The sequence below is a fragment of the Periplaneta americana genome, chromosome 6, assembly GCF_040183065.1.
Source record: "Periplaneta americana isolate PAMFEO1 chromosome 6, P.americana_PAMFEO1_priV1, whole genome shotgun sequence".
Lineage (NCBI taxonomy): Eukaryota > Metazoa > Arthropoda > Insecta > Blattodea > Blattidae > Periplaneta > Periplaneta americana.
This window is the reverse complement of record NC_091122.1, coordinates 141,974,436-142,001,449: the sequence shown is the minus strand read 5'-3', so window position 1 is coordinate 142,001,449 and position 27,014 is coordinate 141,974,436. Positions and strand designations below refer to the sequence as shown.

The 27,014-nt window shown below is 35.1% G+C and overlaps 2 protein-coding genes across 4 annotated transcripts in view; one reads left to right on the top strand and one right to left on the bottom strand.

Annotated features, from left to right (window-relative positions):
• Positions 1 to 6,029, top strand: part of LOC138701860 (dopaminechrome tautomerase-like) — an 80,032-nt gene extending 74,003 nt beyond the window's left edge. For all 3 annotated transcript variants that reach the window (XM_069829188.1, XM_069829190.1, XM_069829189.1), the window contains exon 3: positions 721 to 6,029. In XM_069829188.1, the coding sequence (XP_069685289.1) occupies positions 721 to 1,909 (1,189 nt within the window). In that variant the 3' untranslated portion in view covers positions 1,910 to 6,029. The remainder of the gene's footprint in view (positions 1 to 720) is intronic.
• On the bottom strand, positions 6,030 to 24,938 carry LOC138701861 (uncharacterized). The gene is made up of 5 exons (XM_069829191.1): positions 24,677 to 24,938; positions 17,568 to 17,685; positions 13,951 to 14,036; positions 13,447 to 13,609; positions 6,030 to 9,773 (listed from the first exon to the last, which is right to left on the bottom strand). The coding sequence occupies exons 1-5, from the start codon at positions 24,746 to 24,748 to the stop codon at positions 9,322 to 9,324; spliced, it is 891 nt and encodes a 296-aa protein (XP_069685292.1). The 5' UTR covers positions 24,749 to 24,938; the 3' UTR covers positions 6,030 to 9,321.
• Between the last annotated feature and the right edge of the window lie 2,076 nt (positions 24,939 to 27,014).

Sequence of the window (27,014 nt, the reverse complement as noted above, 5' to 3'; positions counted from 1 at the left end):
TACATTATGCAATTAATACATAAACTAGTAGTTGTCGGTCCTTCTATTAAATAAGTATGGTTTTATAATAATAGTCTTCCTTAAACACGAATGTGTAAAATTTTCAACCATTTTTATATTAAATTTGTTCTGAAGACATGGGTCGGGACCTCACAGAGAGAGGGTAATTGTGGAGTATTGGTGGAATGATGACGATAATAGTGAGGGGAAACGGGAGAACCCCGAAGAAACTCCCTCGTGCTCGCTTTATCCACCACAAATTCCTCCATGATCCAGACAGGGATCGAATCAGAGTCGCCACGGTGGAAGGCAGAGAGACTAATCTTTCAGTAACTGGCATAATCGCTCTGATTTTATCTATAAAACAAAGTTGCTTTATACATTTTATTTTATGCCTGCCACTTGTTAAATTTAATTACTAAAGATATTAAAGTTTAGATTAACGTTATTAATTCAGATGGAAGCACGTTAACAAAGAGGTCAGTGTGCTTGTTTAACATTCTGAAAAGCGAAATTTAATTTTAAAATCTTGCAGTCTCTCAAAATATTTCCATAATATTGCCAAGACAGCGGATAACAGCTTCTTTCCTCCAGGCACTAGGTCAAATATTATGTAGAATAATTTTTCAAGTTAAAACTTCATAAATTACGTATGTATCAAGATTATACTGAATATATTATAATAAAGATTCTAATTTATTTATTGTGTGCAATTTCCAGGCGTCAAGAAGCAATTGCCAGCGGAGCCTTCAAGCCCAAAAACAACCTTCCTCTTGGGTTAGAAGTGTGGGAAAACCGGATATTTGTGACGTTCCCAATGTGGAGAGATGGAGTACCCGTTACTGTGGCAACTATACCACGTGATCCCTCCCTTACTGGAGGCAACAGATCGCCACCATTCAAGCCATATCCAAATTGGGCTTGGCACGGAAACAAAAACTGTTATGGCATGACCTCAGTCTTCAGAATGGCCATTGATCCATGCGGCAGGCTGTGGATACTGGATTCCGGAGTTACAGATGTTGCCAACACTACGAAGCAGACCTGTCCACCACAACTTCTTGTCTTCGATTTAAACTCAGACGAATTGATACTGAGATTCCGGCTGCCAGACGCACAAGTCAAGCAAGATTCTCTTTTTACCAATATTGTTGTTGATGTACGTGAAGGGAAATGTGATGATGCATATGCCTATGTGACTGACGTATGGCGATATGGTTTAGTTGTATACAGTTTACGTCAAGATCGGTCTTGGAGAATTGTTCACAATCTATTTTACCCGGACCCCATTGCATGTCGTTACACGATGAGTGGCCTTACCTGGAGGTGGACCGACGGAATTTTTGGCATGGCATTATCACCTGTCGACCCAGAAAGAAACGACCGCACTCTTCTTTATCATCCTATGTCAAGTTTTCGAGAGTTCGCTATTCCTGTCTCCTATATAAGAAATAAGACTCTAATAGATCGTAACCCAGAAGCGATTCAAATTCTCGGAGAGCCTCGCGCAGTTCGGAACGGACAATCGTCAGCCCAAGCAATGGACCGAAGAGGAGTTCTATTTTTTAACCTAGTAACTCAGGATTCCGTAGGCTGTTGGAACTCACAGCAGCCTTATGGGTATAAGCCCGAACTGCTCGGCATTGTAGGACATGATAACGACAGTATAAGCTTTCCGAATGATTTGAAGGTAGATCATGAATTACATCAGAGTGTCTGGATTCTCACTAATAGACTTCACAAATACATTTACAGTAACCTAGACTATAATGAATATAATTTCCGAATTCTCACGGCACGCACAGACGTAGCAGTGCACGGAACAATATGCGATCCCAATTACGTCATTGTTCCGCCTTCAAACCCTGTACAAGAAGACGTTAACTCTAGATTTAACTGTCGCTTCTGAGTGAACAAGAAAATGCAAGACAATTATGTGAGAAAAGTGAAAACACTTTAACTTATGTGCTTACCATTGTGTTGCTTGTACGAATTATTATAAGACACATATTGTTGCCACAAATTTAGTAAAAAAAACTGTTTCATTTTCACATGGTAAAATTCTGAAACAGTGAAGACCACAGTTTACCGCACAAGATCGTTGTTTTAAAATTCCTATCTAATGTAGACAGTAAGTGCAATAACTGATTCCAAAAATGTTCACACATACCTAATAAAAGACACTTCCACGTTTTCTAAAATGACATATTTTCATCGACCTTGCAACTAAGCGATTAAATTGTATAATAAAATCGAATAATAACATAAGATATTATTGACCTGCAGTTTATTAGTGTGTGTTTTTACTTGGTTATTTAGCGACGCTGTATCAACTACTAGGTTATTTAGAGTCGATGAGATTGGTGATAGTGAGATGGTATTAGGCGAGAGGCCGAGGATTCGCCATAGATCACCTAACAATCGCCTTACGTTTGGGGAAAATCTCGGGAAAAAAATCCAACCAATTAATCAGCCCAAGAGAGAATCGAACCTAGCCCGAGTGCTACTTCTAATCGGTAGGCAAGCGCTTAACCGACTGAGCTACGCCGGTGGCACGTGTGTTAAGTCTCAAAGATAATATGCTTCAGTTAATTCGTGTGTGAATCGAATTGAGAAACAGAAGCGGAGACAAGTTTTCTCTAAGATTACCTTTCAGTTATTACCTTCACACCCACTCATTTTAATCTAATTCGTTAATAAAATGCTTAAATGAGCGCAAAGGGAAGTTACCAGTGATCATAATGGCATTTTCACCCATGTTTCTTAATTCTCTTAAGTTAGGCTGTTGAGTGCTAACAAGCAAGCATTCTCATGGTGGGGACAGATAAAAAAGTTATTTCTTCCTTCCACCATGTTAATAATATCAAAACAAGTGCTTATACAAACTTTGGCTCGGAGCTCTCCAAACACCATACTCGCTTTGAAACCGTCGTTGAACAAACGTTACACTTTCAAATTCAGCAAAACACAAGACGCATTTCGCTCGTTGTTGTGCAGTAAACGGCATTTTGTTTTGCAAATCTAGTCTTTCAGGTAAAGCTTCCTGTAAAGCAGATTTGAATAATTTCAAGGGAAAAGGCATTTTGTTTATTCGGTCGTTGTTGAGTAACTTCTTTTGTTTCTTATGCAGTAACAATGATGATACAAAACTCTCGTCTTCTGAATCACATTGGAACTAAAATGAATTCTACAGTACACCAATTATAAATTTTTATAGTCATTTCATTTTATATCTTCCCAAACAGATCAGACTGTAGAATAAAAAATATTGTTGCAAGATATTCGAATCGTGAATAAGAAATGTCTAGAGTCATGGAAATTAAAGTGAGAGAATCATTAACAAACTTACCAGTACGGTATATAAAATGTACATAAATGTAATGATTGACTGTACTTACCTATTTGCTGGCTTTTAAGGAACCCGGAGGTTCATTGCTGCCCTCACATAAGCCCGCCATTGGTCCCTATCCTGAGCAAGATTAATCCATTCTCTATCATCATATCCCACCTCCCTCAAATCCATTTTAATATTATCTTCCCATCTACGTCTCGGCCTCCCCAAAGGTCTTTTTCCCTCCGGCCTCCCAACTAACACTCTATATGCATTTCTGGATTCGCCCATACGTGCTACATTCCCTGCCCATCTCAAACGTCTGGATTTAATGTTAATTATGTCAGGTGAAGAATACAATGCGTGCAGTTCTGTGTTGTGTAACTTTCTCCATTCTCCTGTAACTTCATCCCTCTTAGCCCCAAATATTTTCCTAAGCACCTTATTCTCAAACACCATTAACCTATGTTCCTCTCTCAAAGTGAGAGTCCAAATTTCACAACCATAAAGAACAACCGCTAATATAACTTTCAGATTTTTTGACAGCAGACTGGATGATAAAAGCTTCTCAACCTAATAATAACAGGCATTTCCCATATTTATTCTGCGTTTAATTTCCTCCTGAGTGTCATTTATATTTGTTACTATTGCTCCAAGATATTTGAACTTCGCCACCTCTTCAAAAGATAAATTTCCAATTTTTATATTTCCACTTCGTACAATATTCTGGTCACGAGACATAATCATATACTTTGTCTTTTCGGGATTTACTTCCAAACCTATCTCTTTACTTGCTTCCAGTAAAATTCCCGTATTTTCCCTAATCGTTTGTGGATTTTCTCCTAACATATTCACATCATCCGCATAGACAAGCAGCTGATGTAACCCGTTCAATTCCAAACCCTCTCTGTTATCCTGGACTTTCCTAATGGCATACTCTAGAGCAAAGTTAAAAAATAAAGGTGATAATGCATCTAGTGATTGACTGTATCTTAATGAAAATCCTCATGTATTTATTTATTTCTCCAGAACAAAATGGCATACATTGACAACTGATTATAGCATGTTGAAAAGCTTGTGAGTATTAAGAAAGATTGTACAATGAAATTGGTGAATCAAGTAAATTATGAACTATTAAACATAACATTAACTCAATTCCTCAACCTTTGACATACGTATTTTATAGCCACTAGATTTTGTTCAGCTCTTTTATAAAACTTTATGAAGTGTGTCCAACAGTAACTTTCTGATCTTCATTTGATTTATATTCATTGCAAGTTGACATTTTATTTTGAATTGGAATTCGATTGCGACGTGCAGTTGCACTCCCACATGTTTGCACCCCACAATCATGCATTTGAATCGGGATTGGTGAAGACAGATTCTTTTGTATAAATTCAGAAGTTTTGCTTACAGAATTGCCTTCCATCTTTTCATCCATGGTTACAGATGTACCTTGATTTGATACTCTGCTACCTTTTTGTTGTGGTTGTGGTGTTCCAGAATGTCTTGGTGTAGACACATCAGCTTTCTTGGAGCCCGCCACATTCTGGATGACATCTGGAGATGGCGAAACCATACGCTTCTTTGCATTCTGAGCGTTTGCTCTTTCTTTTGCGGCACTTATTCTTCGTCTTTGAATGGCTTCCTCTTGTGCTGTTAGAAATCTTCTGTTTAATGTATTTACTTGGATGCCAACTTCGACGCGAGATTTGACTCTTTCTTCTTTATCCTCTTTCCGATTCTTCGCTTCCTCTATCTCGTCCTAAATGATCATGTCAATAGATGAGTTGCAGTATAATTCTAATTTTGGATTATGTTTTCAAGTCATTATAGCCAACGTTTATTCGTTTACTTGAAACAAAAATAAAAAAAAAACAGTCAGGACACTTCATTTTTCTCTTTAAAGCGAAAAATAAAACAGGATTAACACGAATCACATATTTTCCTGTGAATAGGAAACTGTCATTTAAGTAAGATAATGCAGAACTGATTGACTTTGAAATAAATGTTTATATGTAAAGTGACTCTTAATGCAAAGCCCAGCTTCTTTTACTTGCTGCTTATTACCTTCAATGCATGACATTACATCACAGGCTTCATTTTAATGACAGAAGAAGTAAATAACGCAAAAAGTGCAGTGAAATAAAAATAAAATACATATATAATTTTAAGATAAGACAATAAAGTTAGATTTGCAGTCTTATAGACATACTAAATGGTATTCCAATCTGTTTTTACGAGTAAATGTTAAGTTTTCAGAGCTTGTGGTCAAACGTTATTTATTTATCAAATTTAAGGAAGGAAGCTACATACCTTTGTATATTTACCATTAAATAAACGTCATTAATTTCTAAACTTTAACTTATATTTACGAGATATTCGACTTACATTGTGACGCCTGAATCGTAAACAATGAAAAATGAACTGGAATAACCGAGTCAAAATTAATTTTCTTGACATTAAAATAATTAACTTACATTTCAGCAAAGTTATTAAAATTAGTCGCATGATCGAATAAATTACATGAACTACAAACTAAAGACCATACTTCTATAATCTGAAGACCAGATTATACTTATTCTGTGATAGCTACGCCTGCAATTAATGTCTAAGAGCTCAGGAACTCCCTACATTTCATTTTTTTTTCAAACAAAACCAACACAGTAAACAAAGTAAATTACAAAAAAAAAAAAAACTTTATTCTTGAAGTAAATCTTTTATGTATATTTTGAAACGGCTCGTTACTTTTACGTTTCCTGTGATATATATTTGAAAATCGAAAATCTCCGTTTATTTAAAATAAATCATCTATATGATCCGTACTAAATGTTACTCGTATTTATGACTAATTGTTTAATAAATCATATGATTTGCCAAATTATAGTTTAATTAAATAGGCCTATATACTAGAGATGGGCGATAGTCACTTGCAATAGTATCGATTGTACTATCGACTTTAGTTCCTACAATCGATAGTTATAATCAACACTATCGATAGTCATTACAATTTTTTTTGTTAAATTGATTATAAACTTAATATATTCCTGAATTAACATCTAAATGCGTACTGAACTATTAAGTTAATAATATATACTGAATGAAATCTCAATTACGTACCAATAACATATAATATTACAATCTCTTCTTAACGTCCCAGTATTAGCCATCATATTTTTTTAAACATATGGCCATTGCTCCAAGGAGACGTTTCCCATTAAAATAAGCAACTTCCACTTTATTGGGATGCATACGGTTTCGCTTTCATTGATGAAGTTTCAGTTTTGGAAATTAGTATTTCATAGGGAACTGAAGATTCCAGTGAACACAGATATTTCCCGGCCAAATTACTTAATTGTGTGTGAATGGTGTGTGATAAAAGAAACGTATGAGTGGAAACAAAATATTGAATTTGTTTAGTTATATACGAAAAACAATGAGCACACGTCTGAAATTTGTGTAGTAATTAAGAAGGGATAAAATGCAAAATATGTACTTGATAGTAAGGTTAAGTTTGTAAATAATGCTCGCCATCGGTCCCTATCCTGTGCAAGGAACACTATCTTACATAATTTTGTAGATTAATGGAGGTCATCTGATCCCAGCCAATCACAAAGAAACCATTCAGTGTCTCAACTCTCGTTGTAAAGGGATTCTATCCTTCCTGGGTCTACACTGTCATCTATGCAAAAGATGCGAAACACTTTTATTCTACCCTTGATTGCAAAGTGAAGAGTCGTAATGTCTGACTGAATCGTTGGAATCGACTCCTGAAAAACAATCGTATTGCCCAAATCCAGTTTGAAACCATTATAATATTATGATCTTCCCTTTTCTCGATACTATCAATAATCGCCTGAACTATCGATAGTATTGGAAACAATTTGACTATCGATAGTTTCGATAGTTCAAGTCATAACTATCGATAGTACTATCGACTATCGTCCATCACTACTATATACCACAATTTCAAAGTTATTGAGTACAAGTTTATCTACTTCGAAAAATTTAGATACAATACATTTAAATAAATAAAATTTGTAGGAAAACGTTCATACATTTTAATTTAGGAATCGTGAATGGGTAAAATATATTATGATGAAGTTTATGAATTTTATATCGCATTATGAAAAGGCAGACTTAAATATTACGAATTACTCAAATCCAATACCTAAATGTATCTTCTTTTTACAAAATATTAATTATAAATAATAATTTTCTTTCAGCAACATTGCTCCAAATTTCGGTTTCGGTTAATTTATAGGTCGTTAAACTAAAAGTTCATTCTATGTTATGCAATTGAATTATAGGCTATTGACGAGTTTGGAATTAACATAACACTCGGTATTTCTAAAATAATAAAATCGCACAATTTTCCCAATGTCCTAACATATAATATTAAAAATTCGGTTGCTTTTATGCAGTGAGTAATAAACTATGAGGGCAAGCCATTAAATAACAGAAATTTTATTGTAACTATTTTATAAGAAAAAGAGATTGCCTTATTTTTCGACATAGTCACCCTGCTTTGCAATACACTCGGTTCACCTGCCTAAATGATTGAGGATACCCTCAAGAAAAAAAGTTTTTTGGTTGGCTCGTAACCAACTTGGTAATAGCTCGTCGTCATCTGAAAATCTCTGACCCAGCAAATTTTCTTTCAAAGGCTCAAACAAGTAAAAGTCCGATGGCACCAAATCAGGATTGTACGATGGATGTTTAAACATCTCAAATTTCAGATCACGTATTGTGTCCATAGTATACGCAACCGTAATGGGTTGGGCGTTGTCGTGTAGCAGTAATACTTCTTTTGAGAGAAGTTCCCTGTATTTTGATCGTATGGTGGGTTCAACTTGCTTACCAACATGCCACTGTATCGAGCACTATTCACAGTTTGATCCTTTTCTTGGAAGTTCATCAATATAGGGCCATTAACATCCCAAAAGATCGCCAGCATGACTTTCCCAGAGGATGCCTTGTCTTTAATTTTTTTTGACCGGAGACGACGTGTGCTTCCACTTCATCGAGTGTCTTTTACTCTATGGTTCGTAATGGTGCACCCAGGACTCTTTTCACTCCCTCCGACCAAAAAAGAAACGAATAACGCTTCGTTGCTCTTCTACGGTGTAAGTTATCAGGCCCATGTTGTACGAGCTACTGCGCAGGCGCATACTGCTCGATCGTCATGAAAAGCACCTTTATATCCGGAAAAAAATTCGTTGGGCATAAATTTCCATCAAATTTTGAATAAAAATTCTGTTATTTAATGACTTGCTCTGATGTAACAGTAGGAATTTTTCATACGAGCTTCTTAATTACCATTATAGGCGAGTTTCATACGACTTTTTATGCTCGACCATATTTCTAACTTGAAATTATTCATTTTATTTGTATCTAACTGACCTTGAGCAATACCTCGTAAATTGTGAGATGTGCGCAGACGCGAAAGTATTGATTTTTTTCCGAGGAACAGATGTCCACATTGACCTTGATAGCCTATATGAACCTACAGAGTAAACTAAATATTAACTTTGATATAACATTGAAATTAAATTAGACATTGAAAAAGGAGATGACAAATTGAATTTATTTGAATATTATTTACAATTAACGCTAATTATTATAGTAACAGAATATAACCTTCTGCGACAGTATTGGATTTCCAGCCTCCGTGACTTTTCGCTAATTCTCTTTCGATTGCATATCCGAGAATAATCGATACTTGCGGTTTTATAACGGTACAAAGCTGACTTGTCATTGGCTGAACTCCTGTAAACTGAGTTGTCATTGGCTGAACACCTGTACTTTAATGAGTAGGTGTACTTTAATGACATGTATTAAAGGACTGCTACCAGGTGTATAATTACTACATTTTGGCATGGTCGAGCATAAAATAATTTAACTTACAGCAACAGTGCTATTAATTATCAAGTCTGCTCGTCTGATTAGGTATTAAAGGTGATGTTATATAATAGGCTATAAAATATGGTTCATGCTATTATGATATCGAATAAATAATAAATATTATAACATGCCTTTGAGAGTCTGAGGAACCTCTGAGCCTTTTCAGCAAGAGTCAAAATTTCTGTTTGGTCTTCAGGTTCCTCCTCGTACCGGCGCTCCGATAAAGTTTCGACCATTTCCCAGTCATAGTGACATTGCACGAGGAGGGAATCATAGGAACGTGAACAGAAATTCTTGAAATAGGAGTCGCTCTCGTGCATAAGATCGTCATCCCGAGAGGTATCGCTGCCCGAAGAGGCGAGATAATCATTTTCTGCTTGATTCGCTGATACGTTGTGTGCCATAGATCTACATTTGCGTCGCCTTGCTGCTAGTTCTAGCTGTCTTTTCTCTTCATCTTCAGCTGTTAGTACTCTGCTCCGGCCAGATAGCTCGTGATATAATTGAAGAACGCTGAACCACAGATACACGAACAAAACTGAATAAAAGGAAGAGGTTAGAAATTTTTAATACAGCGTTCATAATTTGAAATCATAGCAAATCAGGAATTACTTAAAATAGCCTAAATTAAGTAGCCTATATCTTTGACGTAAAAGTTTGTAACTCAGAACTTACTGTAAATAAAAAGTAATAATACAGCTCTTTCTAGTATCACGGGGGGCAAATCGTTGCACAATATTGAATAAAATTGTCATTTAAATTCCAAATTGTGTTACACACGATATTTTAAAATATTTTAAGCTATAGAAGTGGCCTAGCCCAGTATCTTCAAGTGTTATTCGTCACCTGTTACTTTAATAAACAATATTTTTATATCTGCAATCAAAACTACTAATAAAATGAGGTTCCAGCTCTTCTTAAAAGTCGTTTAATATACAACCGTGTTCCGCTTATAAGTATAATAAAAGAAATAGTTATAATTTCATAACAATGCATGCAAATGGGTTAAGATTGGTACCATTGTAAAGAGGAAATTGGGAAGTTTTAATCCATTGTTGTTACTTATTTTTAGAAGACTCACGCATGCGCAGATCATTAAATAAGAGAATTCGTATCGTATCTTTAGTCAGTCAGCATGTGGACGCCACAGCAGAAAGCCTTTTGTGTGCTGTCATTAGCAGAACATAGATCCATATTCGTGTACAGCGCTTGTTTCGCCGTCAGTACAATCTTAGACCGAGGGAAGCTGTACCGACGTACGTCTCAATAATGAAATGGGATAGGCAGCTCAGAGAAACAGGAAGTTTGTTGTCTAATGCAGGTAAACATTCCAAGCGTAAAGTGTCTGACGAAAATGTCGAACGCATTCGCGAGGCATTTCAGAGAAGCCCGCGGAAATCCATTCGACAGGCTAGTGTGCAGTTGAACATCCCACCAACAACAGTGCATACAGTGCTCCATAAAAGATTGCGTTTGTGAGCGTACAAGCTGCAACTTCATCAGATGATTACGCCGAATGATAAACTGGAACGAAAACGCTTTGCAGAAACAATGTTGGATAAAGTGGACGATGACGACACATTTCTAACTCGAGTCTGTTTCTCAGATGAGGCAACCTTCCACGTCAGTGGAAAAGTAAACCGACACAATTGTCGCATCTGGGGGTCGGAAAATCCAAGTGTCGTAATTGAACACCAACGGGATTCCCCTAAATGGAATGTTTGGTGTGGGATCATGCGTGACAGAATCATTGGTCCCTATTTCTTTGCTGAAAAGACAGTCACTGCAAACACGTACCTGGATATGTTGCAACTGTATGCTGTGCCACAACTCCCAGATGGAGCAATTTTCCAGCAAGATGGGGCTCCACCACACTTTGCCAACATGGTTCGCACATTCTTAGACGAACAATTCCCTGCAAGATGGATCGGAAGAGGATCACCGTACATCACATGGCCTGCCAGATCACCAGATCTAACACCACCTGATTTTTTCCTGTGGGGGTTTGTTAAGGACCAGGTCTACAGGACGCCAGTACGTGATTTGGCAGACTTACAAGAAAGAATTTATGCTGCTGTCAACAATGTTACACCACAGATGCTTCATAACACTTGGGTCGAGGTTGAATACCGGTTGGATATTTCCCGTGCCACCAATGGAAGCCATGTTGAGGTTTATGGAACATAAGGTAACAAAAATTCCCAGTTTTCATTCTTTGTAGCAGTTGGTTTCAACTATATACTTGTATTAATTCAGAAGTTATAGCTATTTCTTTTGTTATACTTATAAGCGGAACACTCTGTATATGATAATGCAGTAATTTTGTGTAATTTCGATTGAATTGCCTCAGAAATTAAATGTTTCAGCACAATAGTGTCTTTCTATGTCGTTTGGCATATTACTAGTGACATGTTTATGACTAGGGGGTTGGATGTTGATGAAAAGTCATCTTCTTATTTTTCATATTACGAAGATACCTATTAATATAGAAATCCTTTCTATATTAATATCAACGTAAAAATTTGATTTCTTATATTGCATTTTTTGCATTTTTCGACATTTTTGAACTAATAGGTAATTTTTATATTTTTCGGCATTTTTTTAATCATTTTTAATGCTTCGAAGAACTTTTAGATCATTTGGAATGCATTTTAATTTCTTCTTTACCGATAGGTCTGTTAAATCTTTTTCAAAGCAAATAGATCAGTAGTAATTACCTACAGAATAAGTGAATAACAGTGAAGTTTGAGTTTTATAGTTTAAAACAAACTGTAAAGACCATCCCTCATTCCACTGAAGGCTTCATCACACACAACGGAAGTAATATAAAATGCTTGACAACAGCTTAGTTTAAGTGAGGGCTTTGACCGCTACTGTTCTTTTGTCGGTACAAGGGTGTCTTTAGAATTCGTTTGTTTGGAAGGAGAGATACTTTCACCGTGTCCTGCACAGGACGTTGTGTCCCCATGGAAGGGAAGGGACAGTATTTTTAACACAAAGACTACAAGAATGCAAGCTGCACCCACAATTTCTTTTGTCATTCACACTCCCCCATCTGGAAGATCTGGTAACAAAAGTGAAGAGCGGAAGGAGGAGGAAACGGAGAATGAAGACACTGACATGGACCACCACCGATTGAAACACACTGTAAACTCTCATTAAAATGTAGCCTATAGTTTCCCCTTAAAACCTTTATTTTTCTGCATGCCATTTTCCTTTACCTTAGCCAAATTCCACGAAGTTGCCTCCTCTCTCCGAGATTTGCAGAGCATCATTGAAAAAAGGTGACTAATTTTTAAGAAGTTGTGGTGCGAGTAATTTGAATAATATTTAGATGTCATTTCCTTTTAATTTGATGTCATTTTTTCATTAATTTAAGGACATTTTAATTATCATTTTAAGTAGAGTTTTAGGTCATCAACATCCGGTCCCTATTTATCACTCTTTGAAACTAGCAATAAGCTTTGATAACTATTTAAAAGAATATTTATTTCTGTTCGCTTGTTGTGTAATCAACCCAAGCCTCCTTTGCCGGTGATATGTTGTTGTACTATCTGGAGTGGACAAAAATTTTCTAATGATATATTACAGAAAAATAAATGAATTGATGGTAGGTGATGAGAATATCCTCCTACAAATTACAAGGGTACATACTTTTTTCCAATGGCGGTTACTTGACTTTGTGTCATTCAGCGACGTATCCAAGCTGTAGTTCTTTTTGCCGCCGTAAGCGTTGCCCTCGGTGCACTATGGGAGAACAACTACACAGCACCTTATGATGTTGATTAATGGAGTAATATTCGAATGTCATTAGGGGAAACAGAAGTAACGCGCGAAAACCTACCACCTAGCACCGTCTCTATCCACCACTAATTCCACTTGGATCCACCAAATTTCGAACTCGTGTTACCGGCGTGGAAAGCCGACGCTCTAGCCGTTTTTCCAACGGTTTGTCCAAAGCAAGTACATACTTTCTTCTGTCACAAACGCTGTTTTGCAAACTCCGGAATTTGAACGGCTGTCTCAGGTATGGAAAGTTCGTGAAAAGATATTCGGTGAACAGTGTTCTACACAGTAAAGAATACTAAAATTCAAAGTTAATATTCCGAATATATTAATTTAGTTGATTGAATAATTATCTTCGTCTACATAATCTATCTATATAAACTATATACATTTTTAACACCTTACAATGAAGTATAAAACCTTACCTAGTTCACAACCTTTTATCAAAAGAAATTCAATGCAAGCAGGTTGAAATTTTCCATTCATTATGCAGAAACCAGATCCAATAATCATACAAATGAAGTTCATCATTAAGTTCCTCACAGGACCAAATATTAGCCATGGCATCAACAGAAGTGGCTTTTCCTCCTGCGAAGATCAATGTTCAATAGCATTTCTCAGTTTGCTATACATACAGTTTAAGGCATTTTGAATGTATTAATTACTTGGGAGTGATATAATTTATAACATAGGCTACGCAAAATAAACATTTTATGAAAGTATCTAATTGAGAGAAAAGAACAAGAATTACTAAAACGTCATTTTCAATTCATTTCTTAACAGGCACTTCAGAGTTTGTGAGCAAAACGTGTATCCTATATTTTCAGTATGCAATTATTAGTCAACTTTTTATCTCCTTTTGGAATAAGTACCGGTAACTATTATTTAAAAATGACTTATTTTTACGGAGTAATGTGTGTTAAACTTACAAATACTGCAGACCATAAAACGAGTAGGTAGCAAAAGATGTACACGGGAACAGTTAAACTGCGCGCCAGAATAATGCCACTCAAAACTGTCAAACAAAAGAATTCTAGTAAGGCATCTCGAACCAAGGAAAAACAAAACAAAATATGAAATTCAAATGTTATATAATTTAAAAGTTTGATGGTTTCATACATATGATGTTAATTCTGAAATATTAATTAAAGCAATCAAACATTTATCTGCCTTCGAATCTTACGTTCTTTCTTAATATGACGTGAAGCAAAAAATTAATTTCCCACTTTCTAAAATAAAAAATAAATAACATTTATAAGACGCGATCTCTTGAAACTGTTTTAATGTCATTAATATAATTAAAAGCTTTAGAATGTAGTGTTACATGTAAACTGGAGGTGTATGTGAAGGAAAATGGATCTTATACCACAAAGACCATTGACGGAAAAATCAAGAAGCAAAACAAAGAACGTCTGGCCGCGAAACCAGGTGGCCCGGGTTCGAATCCCGGTCGGGGCAAGTTACCTGGTTGAGGTTTTTTCCGGGGTTTTCCCTCAACCTAATACGAGCAAATCCTGCGTAACTTTAGGTGCTAGACCCCGGACTCATTACACCGGCATTATCACCTTCATTTCATTCAGACGCTAAATAACCTAGATGTTGATACAGCGTCGTAAAATAACCCAATAAAATAAAAAAATAAAACAAAGAATAAGACGACGGACACAATAAGTCAATAAACTGCAATGTACAGAGTGAGTCAGCCAGGACTAGACCGGCCTCAGCGGAAAGTAGTATGAGTAGTAGCTGCTGCTTCAACGCAGTGATCAGACCTTTTGCTCGCGTAGGTTTTGTGTTTAGTTCCGTAAACACGTTCATATAGTGAGGATGCAACAGTATACCGTACAGTTAGAATGTAGTAGCATAGGCCTAGTCTAGTATATACAGTCACGAAGCTCAATACGTAGTAAATATGCATCCATAGATAGGCCTAGTTGCTAACCACTAGGATCGCTACTATCGCCTCATCACAGACAATGCGAAATAGTACCTGCACAGTCTATTGTTCCTAGTACCCTCATAAACTCAAGCTTCGTGACGGTAAATACTAGACTGTGGTAGTAGTGTGTCCATTGTGAAATATAGCCTTAAACAACGAGTGAATCTTGGAGTACAGTTGTAACAAACTTCCGTCAGTCATTCCCTGATTCGCCAGAGCCTTCTAAAGCAATGATTTACAATTTAGTGAAGAAATTTCGTACAACTGGATCAGTAGGCTATTGGATAAGAAACGAACATGTGTTAAGCGTGTTCTCACTGAGAAGATGTTAGATGAAATTGGCCACCGACAAGAGAGAAGTCCTACGACATCATCCCGCCGTGTAGCTTAGCAGGTAGGAGTGTCATAGTCTTCAGTGAAAAGAGGTACGAAAAAATTAAGATTAAAACCTTACAAAATTCGTGTAGTTCAGAGTTTAACGGAACCCGATTATCAGAGCAGATTTAGGTTTTGCATATGGTTCCAAAAGTCAATGTATGATGGACTATTTGACCCCACCTTAATTTTTATAGTAATGAAGCATGGCTTCACCTCAGTAGTTACATGAACACTCAAACCAATTGTTACTGGGACAGTGAAAATTCACATCGTTTTCACGAAGAACCGCTACATGACATAAATTCGAGCCATATCGGAGAACGAACTGCAGCGAGTTGCTGGACATATCTTCAGGAGATGTGCAGCCTGCCAGATATCATAAGGACATCATTTCAAACATGAATTGTGAATTCGATAAGTACATTATTACGCAATACTAACCGCAAAAGCGCGGAACGAATCCTCCGTATATGATAGCGTCGTTACGTATTAATCATCTACCTTGAGTGCGGTTAGGAGTCTAGCCCTGGCTGGATCACCCTGTACATGACATTGAACAGTTTACGTCCACAAAATAAAAGATCTAATTCTAAGTTTATGCGGTTTATTTACGTAAGACAGTAAATCCGACTGGCAATTCTGGTACTGTGAAGAGAGACCATCGCCATCATTGATAAAGAAGCCTATGACTTTAATTGAAACGAACTGTATTAGTTCACCATGAATTGAAGACTACTTTTATTAGTTATAATTATAATTTACACTCCATTTTTGTAACAGATAAAATGTTATGACTTCTAGTCGCTTACTGTGTTTTTCTATTTGGTTATTTAACGACGCTGTATCAAGTACTAGGTTACTTAGCGTCAATAGAATTGGTGATAGAAAGATGGTATTTGGCGAGATGAGTCCGAGGATTCGCCATAGATTACCTGACACTTATTTTAAGGTTGGAGAAAACCTCTAAAAAAAAAAACAGGTAATCAGTCAAAGCGAGAATCGAACCCAAGCTCGAGCGCAACTTCAGATCAGCATGGAAGCGCCTCAGCCGACTGAACTACGCCAGATCCGCAGTCAGTTTTACCGACATAGAATGAGTAGTGGTAAAATTTAAGCTAAACGTTTTCCTTTTGCCAGTTTACAAAGAAACCCAGCATCCTCTCCCTCATTTTTGAGATCAGACTAATAAATATATATTAAAATTATTGTCACAAATAAAATAAAATTCACATTTTCACTCTAAAATAAACAATTATATATACACATACTGTACATATATAAGTATTCTTCATAAATCATGTTCTTCTAGCGTTAGCACAAAGCGAACACGATTCACAGTTTAACTGAGTGAATTAACATACACTCTAGAACTCAAATAAAAATACTGAAGTTGTCAAAATAATATTTTGTGCGAGATCGTGCGTATTTGCTTGTTTTCCGCACAGAACCAATACGCGGTAAGTGTGAAATACCACATTCAGTATTCCCAACGTAACACACATAACAATTTCCCTTTTCTTACCGCTTAAGCGCGACATTCATTTTACTGCTTTAGGCTTTTAACATATTATTTTTAGAGACGTTTAACATAGTAATAATTATAAATTGGAAACTTACCACTGCAACCTAAATTGCAATATTAATTATTGCTTTTAAATATTTGCAAAAATTAAGTAAAGTCTACTACTGCACGGAACTTATTGCATTCCTGATACAAGTAACATTAAGGAAGCCGTGAAAAAGTCAACAAGATTACAGATGCGGATGTTATTACTGCAATATGTTATATAAATAATATTGTTAAAATATTAAAATGAAAAATAAATCATTACATAACCTTACCGTTTGTTTTAAGTTCGCATTTATAGACTGGGGGGAAAAAAGACAGACGTATATCACGGCCTGCTGGAGTATAGTAAACACAGAAAACATTTTATAGCAACAATGTTGAAGAAAGATATTTTGGTTTTCCGAAGTTGCCGTCATTAAACAGAAACCAACATGGAGATTTCATTGCAACTAATTAGAAATTCCTCTTTCCGGTATGTAATAAACGATCTTCGCACAAAATAATGTACGATACACGAGCGGTATGTTTGTTTTCATGTTATCGGAAATTAAAAAAGCTCAACTACGTTTCGCTTTTTCAATCTTTTCCTCGACCATGGAAACGTCAACATACTGCTCTTGTAACGTATATTACTATTAAAGCATCATTTAATAACTTACTTGATTTTATAATGACTTCTGTACCCGAAGAAAATATATTCGGCGTCAACGTAATACTCGACACTTCTTCCAGATTACTTAGCGCAGTGAAGATCGAGTCCTCCATGGCGGTGAGGATCTGTAACGTAATTTGTACTTCACTCATTAGTATGTAGTAAGTCGTATATGAGGTATTTGTTTTTAACATAGTATATACGTTTGAGTAAAATAGAGTTTTTTTTATTGATTTATTGATTTTTTCTTTTTTTCAAACTATATAGTTTGCCACATTTATGACAGTGTATTTTGTCATAAACTGACTTCTCAAGCATTTGCTGGTGCAATATATTTTTCACATCATATTTACTGTCGAAGTGTTTTGGCAAAATCCGGCTCGATTTTCTAACATTTTTATCAGTGTGGTTGGATTATTTACTCGCAACAATCAACAAATTTGCTGTATGTCGTAAATCAGCCGCTCAGTCTCAAATATCAGGGACCACATATTTACAATTGGAGCAAGCAGTAAGCTTTTTATTCAGAAAAATGGAATGAAATATTGTTGTTAGTCAACTGTCCGAAGACAATTTTTTTTTATTATTATCCAATTCAATAAACCCTATTTCATCCTGAGGTATATTAGGGTTATAGTTGGCATCAAAATACATATTCTATAACCAATAAACAATAATAAAGTGATAACATAAAATAGTGGTCACAGTTACAATTTACATGAATTATGTAGAAGCATGCACATTAGTGAAAGAATGGCTCCTGTTAAATATTAATGAGACGTTTGAGGAATAATCAATATAAAAGGTATAGAAGAATGTCTAACCGTTTCAGAGTAAATCACGATCTTAAAAAGATAATCAATAGTATATTAATAAAACAAAGTTTCACTTTCACTTTCAAATTAATACTTAATTCATGAACAATGAAACGGTTAAAAGTAATAAGAAGATATTACAAGCAATGATTTACGGTTACAATTTACATACATGATTCAGGAACAATTACAATAATTAAAATATAACACAAGTAATGACTTACAACTAACGAATACCGAAATTCTTGAAGGGCGATATTATAATGTTAGGGGCAATACAAAAGATTTAAAAACAAATGTAAACAGTACAGTAAAAGAATAGTAGAAAAAATGACTTAAGATTGCAAATTAAACACATTCTTTTTAAAGCAATAGGTAAGAACAAAGAGATACTAATAACAATACAGTGACTGTAGTTACAGATTAAACACATTATTTTAAAAAACAAACACGCAAAGGATCAATAGCTATTTTCAGACATCATTCAAAGGGACCATGACTGTAATTCACATCTTCTTGACGTTATTTCGTGTATTACTTTCTGTTTCAATCTATTTCAATTTGTTATTTTTCACTGTAACAACAAAATATGTTTCATAAAGCCTCAAGACTTTTCTCTATACTTATTGTATCACGGTACTCTTTGTCAATGGCAACCTGTAACGGTTACATATATATATATATATATATATATATATATATATATATATATAAAATAGTTATTAAACACGTTATTTTAAAAGCAATAAATAGCTATATTAAGAGATATCTTGAAATTTACGAATTAAATGCATTATTTACTAACAACAATTGGCAATAAGGAGGTATTACAATAAATGGCTGAAAATTGGATATTAAATGCATAATTAAAAAATAAATAAATAAAAACCAGTGATACAATAGTATGCGAAATTGAAGACTTACAGTTTCCTCATAGTTGATTAGAACTAATACGATTTTCCCCCAGAATAATTTAACATTTTACAGTTTCACGAATATTCTATTCAAGAAAGACATGAAATACTTATATGATTTAGAGTCGGTAAGTATATTGGTTAACGGTTTGGTAAATGTATAATTTAAAGTGTTCAGTAACAGTTAGTAACAGTAGTGTTTAGTAGACAGAATATTTGAACAGACAGATTTGAAACTCATAAGTGACATCACTACATATCAGCCAGATCCTCAATCAGAGGAGAATGAAATACATCAGATGAATATAATCTATATAGTAAAGTTGAAATAAGGAGAATATAAACTACGTTGGAAAAGTGGTAGTGTCACAGTTTAACCTTCAGACAGCGCCGCCACCCGGACCGCCACGCACACATACATATAATGTATTACTGTAATTTAATTACTATTATTACCACATATCTTGACTGTGGGTGGAGTCGTTGTTGAGGCCCCACGCTGGGCGCCATTTGTGGGTGGGTGTCGTTATTGAGGCCCCACGTTGGACGCCATTTGAGGGTGAGTGGTTATTGTGACCACACGTTGGGCGCCATTTGAGGGTGGGTGCGTCTCGATGTTGCGTGAGATTCACTCAGGGTAGCCGAGGTACTGTTGTGGTATAGGGTGATGTCGGGAATAATACCAAGCCGGCTACTTAAATAAAAGGCAGCGTAAACTTCAAAACTATAAGTTTATTGTCGTATCCACTTGGTAAACCCTAGAATATGTATTTCCGGCTGACATATAATTCAATCGTTGGTCGCCTTTTGTATCGACTCTATGGCGGCTCTGAATAAGCTCTATCCGATACTACAAATTCAATACTCTGTCCAGTACACTATGACACGAAGCGAAATAGTAGTCCTGTCGACACCAAACGAAGTAGTTATTCTGCCCTGTATGTAGGGCCGCCGACACGATGTAAAGCTGTTTTGATGATCTCCGCTCCGAAGCGGAATAGTAGTCCTCAACACCAAACGAAGTAGTTATTGTGCCCTGTATGTAGGGCCGCCGACACGATGTAAATTTGTTTCGATGATCTCCGCTCCGCGGCGGAATAGTAGTCCTTGACACCAAACGAAGTAGTTATTGTGCCCTGTATGTAGGGCCGCCGACACGATGTGAAGTTGTTTTTTTTATCTCCGCTCCGCGGCGGAATAGTAGTCCTTATCTCCGCTCCCCGTCACCCTTATTTATAAAAACCTATCCTACGCTAAAACTAACTATCCTATTGGTTAAAAACTACGTCACTAACTGGCCTAAAATCTATTCCCTATTGGTCCAAAGTGACCTCATAAGCTGGACCAAGATCTCTTCTTATTGGGCGCGAAATATGTCATCTCTAAATTTAAACTTTGGATTTCCCAGAACATCTAATTAGTTTGTATATCTCACAAGAATACCCGTTCTTTGGAAAACCCAAGCTTGGCAGTATCTTTCCCACGGGTCTAGTCCGACTCCGGCTTTAGAATTTTATGCTTCATCGAGTCTCTATACGAAACCCCGCTCAAGGTGGCCCTAAATCTGTCCGATGCTGACAAGTGACGAAACACCTGTGTGGGGAAGCTAATTCTAACGAAGTCGCCAGAACATCCCCGCGAATACATGTAATAAAAATATGGAGATATCACTTCGCTAATAAATCGGTCTCTCCCTCTCCTAATTACTGCTTCATGACATAAAGATTACACGCCTTACAACCAGCAACCTTTTTAACGTACGTGATTCGCGGGTCAGCCTAAAAACTGTAAAGGAGCATTTATGGAACGGAATCACACATTGAGAAGAATAGAACCATTCTCCACGAAGGCTCAGCAACAACTATTCCCAGAAGCCTGTCACTACATAGTAGCATGATCTTAAATCTTTTACTTGAATATAATGACATGCTTCTCGAGAATGCCAATTTAAAAGTCACTTGAACTACGGTTACGTAGAGTTATTTCCAAGAAAGCGGCCACTGGAATGAAGTAATTGGTTGAAACATTTCTAAGATACCGAGGAATTGAGTGCAATGCGCACATTCACTCATGTTTGAAAAATAGCGTCCACGAACAACAATTTTCAACAAAGCGACGAGAACCTTTGTTCAAATGAGTTTTAGAAATTTTAAGCCGTATAAGACAGTATTATTATTCTGAAATATTTCAAAATATTACAATTGTCTTCAGCATTTCCTATTAAATATAAAGTAAATACCGGTACTTTAAATAAAAATTAATGATTATTAATACATATTTAAATTTCTCAATAAAGACAACAACAATACAATAAAATTTGAGAGCTTTCGGAATAAACAATTCCAGAATATTTTTAATTAAAGCGTAAATTGAAAAATGTCATCAATATGAGTGTAAGAGAAGTGATCTTTTGTATTTTATATTATTATTATTATTATTATTATTATTATTATTATTATTATTATTATTATTATTATTATTAGTTAGACAACTGTCCGAAGAAAGGTATGAATCTCATAATTAACACTATTAAGATATCACTCGAGGCAACTAAGCCAGGAGATAATGGGGTAGTGTGGCCAGTTCCTTTCCCCATCCTTTATATACATAGCTGACTAGTAACAAAGTCTAGTACACTAATCAGATGTACACAATTTTATTGTTCTTCCTATGACACATCGTCAAGTGAGATGTAACTTACTGCCTGATAATAGATGTAGGCCTAAATATCAGCCAGAACCAAAACCAGAGGTGTTGTTGTTGTTATTATTATTATTATTATTATTATTATTATTATTATTATTATTATTATTATTATTAATTTTCTTTATTAAAATCTTTGATAGCCGTAAAAAGTGAAACCAGCTCTCTTATTTAAGCTAGCAAAATGCTAAATAATTTTAAAAGTTATTTTTACTTCAGAAATTATACAATTTTTAAAGAAAACGAATTTACACTACAATACTTTTATATCACATGAAGGTAGTAAGGAAAGTATCTAAATCCAGTGTTAAAACATTCGTATTCTGGAAGTAAATTCGAAACTTAAAAATTAAAAAGTAAGAAGCTGAGGTTACTAAAGGATTCGTTTTATAACAAAGTAAGCTCAAATTAGGCTACATTAACAAATAAACTAATTACTTGGCATATTTATAAGACGACTTTTATAATGTGCGATTTAAAAGACGCCGACTGTTCATAAAAAGAACATAGAATATCATAACGAGAATGAGGAAACATCCTATAGAAGAAATCTGACGCTGAGGTTTAAAAATTACGTAAACCATAACCGACACCGGTTTTAACTCAGTCACATTAACCAAACAATACGCAAATACCCATGAACTACACGAGGCACGAAATATATAATAGATTACGTTACTCAAATATAAATTAGCACCACATGGTATTGATACGTGACTTGAAAATAATTTGCTCCCAGCAAAATGCATAAGGAGATTATACGTTCACGATATAAAAATTATTTCTATCAAAGGGCAGTTAGTTGAAACGTAACTCTGCTATCGGCGTAGTGCCGGGGTAGAAATGAGATTCGTGATCCAAGACTGTGCTCGGACTTGGGTTCGAAACCGTTATGGGCCAGTTACATGATAGGAATTTTTTTCCTATATTTTTCAATTGTAAGGTGAATGTCAGGTAGTATGAATTCTCGGGCTCATCCTGATACTAATTAAACCGATGCTATATAACCGAGTAATTGATACAATGTCGTTAAATAACCGATTGAAATAAAACTGAAATGTAAATCTAGATAGGCTAGACTTGAAAAACTTACTTCAAAACAAGAGAAGTACCTGGCCAAAAAGCGAAATGGAAAATAAAAAAGAAATTAGGGAGATGTAATAAATAATTAACAATTAAATAAATGCATATCATAATAACTTCCGTGTAAAGCATGCTTAAGGGGAGGCAGAGGTGCATATTTCAAAATCCACAAAATTTATCCGATTTGTTTGAAATTGATCATGAATACTAAGTATGTTATTAGTAATGGGCATACCAAGTTTCAACTTTCTAAGTACAATAGTTCTGTAAATATTAATAATTTTATAAAACTTTATATCGTTTGATATAAAATGCTCCATGCACCATATTGTAAGAAATTTTCAATATTTCTTTTTATTTATATGTTCAGAGAAGGTGTATAAATAATGATAAGTATTAGTTTATTATGGAAATAATTTAGTAATATAGTTATCTTGGTTTTAATTTCATACTTTTAAGGGCACAAAATCAAAAACTAACATCGGAATATCAAAATAAAGATAATAAAAATGGAAAAAACCAAATTTTCATTTTTTCTCTAGTTTTGTTCGAAAATTTCACCTGTGCCTCCCTTTAAGAATGCTTGTATATACAAATACTTATCAATTCCCTTGTTCTTCCTTCCCAGGTTACGGCAGTGAATAAGTATTCTATCTGAGGAATAATGTAGATTTCGCAGATGCAGATTAAATTAAGCTTCAAGACCTTGTGTATGCAAAACAGCTTTTCATAACGAAATTTATATTTAGGAACTTATGCATGTCGAAATAGAGTATTCACCATCACTAAATTGATAACATATTATTGAAAATAGATTTCTATTAACGCTACTGATCTATTTAGATCGTGTATTACGGACACACTACACTTGAAAGTCGAGAATATCTTCGTGACATGTTATCTTTCATGATTTTACTTTAAATCAGTCACATAAAACAAAAAATAAAATATTAAAAAGAGAATCATTTCTGTAGAGACTTGGATAAATAAGTAAAGAAATAAAGTATCACAATAGACTTTCGTATACCAATTACACTCTTAACTTAAAATATACACTACCAGTATCTATCTAAGGTAAACCTACCTAATTTCATGATATACCTTATTTCGTGATTTATGAAATTAGTTCCAGCACGGGGTAAAGTATACCAAACAGAAACTGTTTCAAATGTGTCCCACGGATGATATTCAATACTTAAACGCTGTATATGTATGTAAGTATTCATGTTAACCATATGTGATATTTTCCACAACAAATCGTTAGTATCACGAAATTGGTTAGGTTTACCCTATATAAATTTCAAAAGTAAGATATTACTGTATATCCAACTTAAATATTTGTAGGAAGGGAAGAGTACAGTTTTTTTAATCCTCTTAATGCAGTTATGATAAAAATATCACTAAATCTGTAAACCGATGTACACGTCTTTAATAGATAATACTTCTGAAATGGTGTAGAAATGAGGTGAAAGAAAATAAATATGCTGCTTGAAGTGATACAATAAAACAATGACCTGCATGCAGTGTTGGTACGAGAGATTCATTAGACTCACAACGAGATACAAATTTAAATGCAATGCAGTTCTTACAATTTCACTCACCATTGCAACAGCGCTCATACCAATTATCTCAGTGGTAGCATCCACAGGCCATTTACTAAAAATTCGAGCCATATTTGTTGAGGAGCAGCGTAAAAAATCTCGCAATATATCAAATTAGCCAAGTTCCATTGTATCCATAGTGTAGTGCTGTGAAAATAGGACGAATTTCTCCCAAAACATTTTACCTTTTTATTTACATTTCAAAGCAAATTGGTAACATAACACATTGCAATTTTGACACCAAAACAAACTGTACTGTCTGTTTCAGGGAAGTTCGCTAATGAAAATAACAACAATGGAAAATACGACTTTTTCAACTGTTTTCGATCCGTTGCCAACATTACTAGGTGTAAAATGTATATATTTAACAAAATGTGATTGAGTCGCAATTATCTAAACACCTAAATGGTGTTGGTATAATAAAATTCACCACATACAATGTGCTACATTTTTTAAGAGACTGAAGAATGAACTGAATATTGATGCTTCTGTGAAGAACTTGGAAACATCACTAATTAGGTCTATTTCGTAAAGATATAAGATATAATTATAGTCTCCTCCTTCTTCCTTTCAAGTATTAGGCCAAATGGCCTGTTACGATCTCACAGTTGAATTTTCAATCCAGCGCTTCTTTGGACGACCGAGAGATCTCTTCCCGTTTGGACAATAGTGGAGCATGACTTTTGGGATTCTATCTCTACGCATGCGATGCAGATGATTTATCCAGTTGTTCTGATAATGTTTTACGTGATTAATTACAGGTTCTAGTTGTAATTCTTCCATTACATCTCCATTGCGTTTGTGATCCCATTTCGTATATCCCGCTGTATAGTTCATAAATTTCATTTCATTAGCCGTTATTCTGCTTTCGTCTTTCTTCCTCAATGTCCATGCCTCACTGCCATAAAAAAGTACAGGTATCGCCAAGGTCTTTTAAAGACGAATTCGAGTATGCCTTTGTACTAGGGAAGGTTTCATAATGTTGTTAATTATTCCCATTGTTTTGGTGTATTTAGAAATTTTCTGTGAAATGTCTACTTCATCGAAAAAAGATCATGTGTATCCGAGATATGTAAAATAATTTATCCTTTCTAATAGTTTTCAATCTAAACATATTTTGCTAGGCACAGGGTATTTTCCACAGAAGGCCATAATTTTAGTTTTTTCTTTATTGATTTTCATATCATATTTAATTGCAATTTTGTTAAAATTAAAAATTCAACGTTGTAATTCATCTTCTGAGGATGCCACCAGAGCTAAATCGTCTGCAAAAAGTAATGAATCTAGTTGTAAATGTCTACTGAGTAGTATATATCCACGAGGCAATTGTTTCCTTTCTCTAATTATTTGATTCATATATATAATAAATAGCAACGGTGAAAGGCCCAGCCTTGTCTTACTCCTGTATGAATTTCTGTCCAATGCGATAATTTGTCACACCTTACTGCAATTAGATTTGTTTTATAGATATTATATATGTTTGCTATAAGTTGTTGTGGAACATGGTCTGTGGCTAATACATTTAATAATTTATTTCTGTTCACCCTATCAAATGACTTTTCCAAATCAATGAAAGCAATATGTGTTTCTAAGTTGAATTCCCGGTGCTTTTACATCAATAATTTTAATGTAAAATATCCATCGCAACATGATCTTTCCTTTCGGAAGCCATTTTGTTCTTCTCCGAAAAGCGTTTCATAATGTTTATACAATTTGTTCCTGATTATGCTGGTAAAGATTTTATATCCTGTATTTAATAGACTGATCCCTCTGTAGTTGTCATATGATTTTACGTCTCCTCTTTTGGATAAGTTATAGGAACTACGATTGATTTTGTCCAACTTGTTGGTATATCATCTCCTGTCCATATATTATTTAAAAGTGAAGGAGTCTATTTACACTGGTCAAAAAAGTTAAGCATAATTAGGCATATAACGGTTTTTATTAATTAAAATAAAATAGATAAATTATAAATGGGTTTCTTGGTTCCACAGAATAAACTTAAAAGTAGAAATACACCATTTGTTAACAATGGACTCAATATGAAATGAAAAAGTTGCATTGTTTGGAAACAACGGAAAAGATAAGGGAAGTTGAAATTCGTACATCATCAAAGAAAAGGAAATGGTGCTTTCAGTACCCTGTTTAATAACATGTTGGTCCTCCACGAACTCTGAGGCACTCTTGTATGCGACGGGGCATACTCGGTACCAACGCATCTAAGCTCTCCTGAGGCAAATTGTTCCATTCTTCCAAGGCAGCATTCCTGAGTTCTTGAATCGTTAATGGGTGATGTGGACGATTGGAAATGGCTCTCCTGAGAAAGCTCCATGCATGC